The sequence below is a fragment of the Phoenix dactylifera genome, chromosome 2 (assembly GCF_009389715.1).
Source record: "Phoenix dactylifera cultivar Barhee BC4 chromosome 2, palm_55x_up_171113_PBpolish2nd_filt_p, whole genome shotgun sequence".
NCBI classification, from domain to species: Eukaryota; Viridiplantae; Streptophyta; class Magnoliopsida; order Arecales; family Arecaceae; genus Phoenix; species Phoenix dactylifera.
In genome coordinates this window covers 28,760,139-28,763,804 of record NC_052393.1, presented here as the reverse complement: position 1 = coordinate 28,763,804, position 3,666 = coordinate 28,760,139, and the positions used below count along the sequence as shown (strand labels likewise).

General features: G+C 46.9%; 1 protein-coding gene across 1 annotated transcript; it reads left to right on the top strand.

The window, feature by feature from the left end:
• Positions 1-1,114: 1,114 nt before the first annotated feature.
• LOC120109969 (protein EXORDIUM-like 5) lies at positions 1,115-2,558 on the top strand. Its single transcript, XM_039123887.1, has one exon. It carries the CDS (start codon positions 1,316-1,318, stop codon positions 2,375-2,377), a length of 1,062 nt encoding a protein of 353 aa, XP_038979815.1. The 5' UTR covers positions 1,115-1,315; the 3' UTR covers positions 2,378-2,558.
• Positions 2,559-3,666: the final 1,108 nt, after the last annotated feature.

The window sequence follows — 3,666 nt, the reverse complement described above, 5'->3', positions numbered from 1 at the left end:
AAACGACACGACTCACACCATCCCCACCTGAGATGTTTATATACAAGAGGTCGCATATAATATATATAAGGTATATGTAAAAATAACTGCCAATATTTATATCATAATAAACACATAAAATGCAAAATAATAGATCATATTGACTATTATTTTTCTAATTTATGATATATAATATAATGAGTAGATGCCAAATAGATCTACTCAAATCTAGGGCGGCTTGTCCGTTGGATAGGGTCGAGCCTTAAAAGTGAGCTCATCCATTAAACAAATTCGGCTCAAGTTTATGTAGGCCCAACTCGCACCTGATCCAAACCTTATTTTCTTTGTTTTTCTAACAGCTTCAGTTATTTACATTATATATAAATTAACTATAACGGTAAGGCTCTTAGAGCACGACACCAGTTGGTAAGAATTCAAGCTAGGTTTTAAGGTTTGAAGGTGGAAATCCCTCTAGCAATGGACGAGAAGGGCTTCCATGCTGCTCGAGATGGAACTCAATCCTTCTCAACCCCCGGCCACTATGGCTTTCGGCTTTCGCCAATGTGGCCATGTTCCTTCTCTTTGGAATCCAGAAAGCCTGAGGTTCGGTCTGAACCTGGCCCGGCTCGTTGACAAACAGAACTGCTGGAACAGTAACCTTAATACCGCTATTCAAAATCTAACTGAATTCAGTAGAGTGTGGATGGGGTGGGCGACAACCGCTGTTTCGGAATATTTGGGCGATAGTGAGTGGGGGGATGGAGGCAAAATATGTGTACTATAAGACCAACACGACGATTGATTGGATACCCTCTTTCATGGCTAATCATTATGGAGAGGCCTTTTGGTTGGGAGGAGGGATTTATTTGGTGCACTCCAGAATTTATTATTTTTTAATTTTTTTTTTTGGTGTCTTCGTATCTGCCTTATCTGCCTTATATGATACATCCGTTTCAAGAAAAAAAGAAAAGATGGGAAAAATCTGGCGTTGGTATAATACTTCTTTAATCTTCCCATGACGAGGCGCATGAACCGTTTTCAAACGGACCCATAAAAATTCAACATGTGCACGAATATCGATGCCTGTAGCTTCCCTTTTTTTCTCTCCAAAGCCAAAGCCCCACAGGGGCAGCTGTCTCCAGCTCCCCCTCTCCCTAGTCCCTCCTGCCAGCCCATGCTTCTCTCATCACTCTCTCCACTACTCCTGCTGGCTACTACTCGCCACTCCACCGACCCCCTTATCTCTCTCTCTACTACTATATAAACAGCCCCCTCCTTTCCCCTCCCTTCTTAACCTAAGGCACTGTCCCATCCAATCCTACTCCAGCAGCATAAAATGTCTCTCCTTCCCATGCTCCCCTTGTTTCTATCCTTTCTTCTCCTCCCAACGCTCCTCTACTCTGCAAGCACTTACCCTTACCATACACCCCAGCAGAAGCAACCGCTTAACCTGCACCAGCGCTCCTCCGCCTCTGCTGGCGGCGGCTCGGCGGCCACTCTGCCGGATTCCAAGCGATACGAGGGTTCCTCCGACCTGGTCGACCTCCGCTACCACATGGGCCCCGTCCTCTCGACGCCCATGAGGCTCTACGTCATCTGGTACGGCCGGTGGACCCCGGCCCTCCAGGCCCCCATCCGGGACTTCCTCCTCTCCCTCTCCGACACCTCCGCCGCCGCCCCCTCCGCCGCCCAGTGGTGGTCCACTGTCTCCCTCTACACCGACCAGACCGGCTCCAACGTATCCCGCTCCCTCTCCATCGCCGCCGAGGTCTCTGACCTCGCCGCTTCACGCGGCCGCTCCCTCACCCGCCTCTCCGTCCAGCAGCTCATCGCCGACGCCCTCAAGGCCTCCTCCCTCCCGGTCGACCACCGCCGCGGCGTCTACCTCGTCTTTACTGCGCCGGAGATCGCTATGCAGGACTTCTGCCGCGCCGTCTGTGGCTTCCACTACTTCACATTCGCCTCGCTGGTGGGCCACACGTTGCCCTACGCGTGGGTCGGCCACAGCGGCGCCCAGTGCCCGGGCATGTGCGCCTACCCCTTCGCCGTGCCCAGCTACATGGCCGGCGGCGGGGCGGCGGCCATGCGGCCGCCGAACGGCGACGTGGGGACGGACGGGATGGTGAGCGTGGTGGCGCACGAGCTGGCGGAGCTGTCGACCAACCCCCTGGTGAACGCCTGGTACGCCGGCGAGGACCCGACGGCGCCGACGGAGATCGCCGACCTCTGCGAGGGGGTCTACGGGACCGGCGGCGGCGGGGGTTACACGGGGCAGATGAGCAAGGATGGGCAGGGGAGGAGCTACAACATCAACGGGAGGGGAGGGAGAAGGTTTCTCGTGCAGTGGGTGTGGAGTCCCGTGGTCAAAGCTTGTGTGGGGCCCAATGCCATGGTTTAGATTAGATTATATCACATTATCTCTGGATCTATATATACTCTATATAGATTTGAAATAGATTTTGTCTTATTAATTACATATATTATTTCTTTTCTTTTCTTTTCGGTGGAGTCGTTGAACTCCTTTTTTGAATTATGTAGATCCCTCTTACTATTAAATATGTTTAATTACTTTTGTATAATTCCTAGAAAAGAGAGAGTTGAACTAGAATTTGATTAACAGATTTATGACTTTAATGTTGGAGGGAGTTTTTTTTTTTTTTTCGGGGTTGGGGGGGGGGGGGGGGGGGGTTGTAGTTGTTTGTTTCTAATTCTTTGATGTGGTACTGATGGATGGACATCAACTTTAATGTTTTCTCTGTCTGGAGGACGGTTACTGTTTTTTTTTTGTTGACGACAATTGACCAAGGCTGCTGTTTTGTTAAAAAATGTTATGGTGTCTCATACTCATCTGAACTTTGAGGCTGTAGCAGATCAATTGAATGGATTTTTTTTTTTTTTTTTGTGGTAAATGGAATGGAATTGTATAAGTAAAACAGTGATAAGTTGTGTCCAATCTGCTCATTTTCTTATACTCATCTGAATTTTGAGGCTGTAGCATATCAATTGAATGATTTCTTTTTTCTTTTGTGGTAAATTGAATGGAATTGGTTGCATAAAACAGTGTTAAGCTGTGTCCGATCTGCTCATCTTCCTATACTCATATGGCTGTAGCAGATCAATTGAATGGATTTTTTTTTGTGGTAATTTGAATGGACTTGGTTAAGTAAAAGAGTGGAATGTGTTCAATCTGCTAAATTGCTCTACTAGTTTTTCCCATGAAAATGAGCTGCAACTCCTCTGTAATTCCCTCTTCTGTTGCTATCAATGCTAGCTTAACCTGACATGTAAGACAAATTCGCCTTCAATGCTAGCTTTGGCAATCAATTCAAAGCCACTGTTTGCCTGTAAAGATGGAGCCTAAGCTACCAGACCAGAATCATTTCATCCTTTTAGTAGTATTCAATTATTGCTTCTAGCCTGATCAAAGTCCATGAAGATCCAAAATATTGGAACAGACGCCTCTTAACATCAGACAACAGAATGCTCACCTTTCATTTTTTCTAATCTTGGCCGCGAGTTCTTTTTCTGGATTCCAATCAATGAAGTTTGCTAATTTCCACCTTGAGTCTTGTTACCATTCAAAATCGAGTAAAATTTATAATTCCAATGAATGATCAGCTCAATTCCTAGTTACCTTATGTCCCATCTTTCAGTGCAATGTAGTATCTATGAACAGAAAAAAGAGAG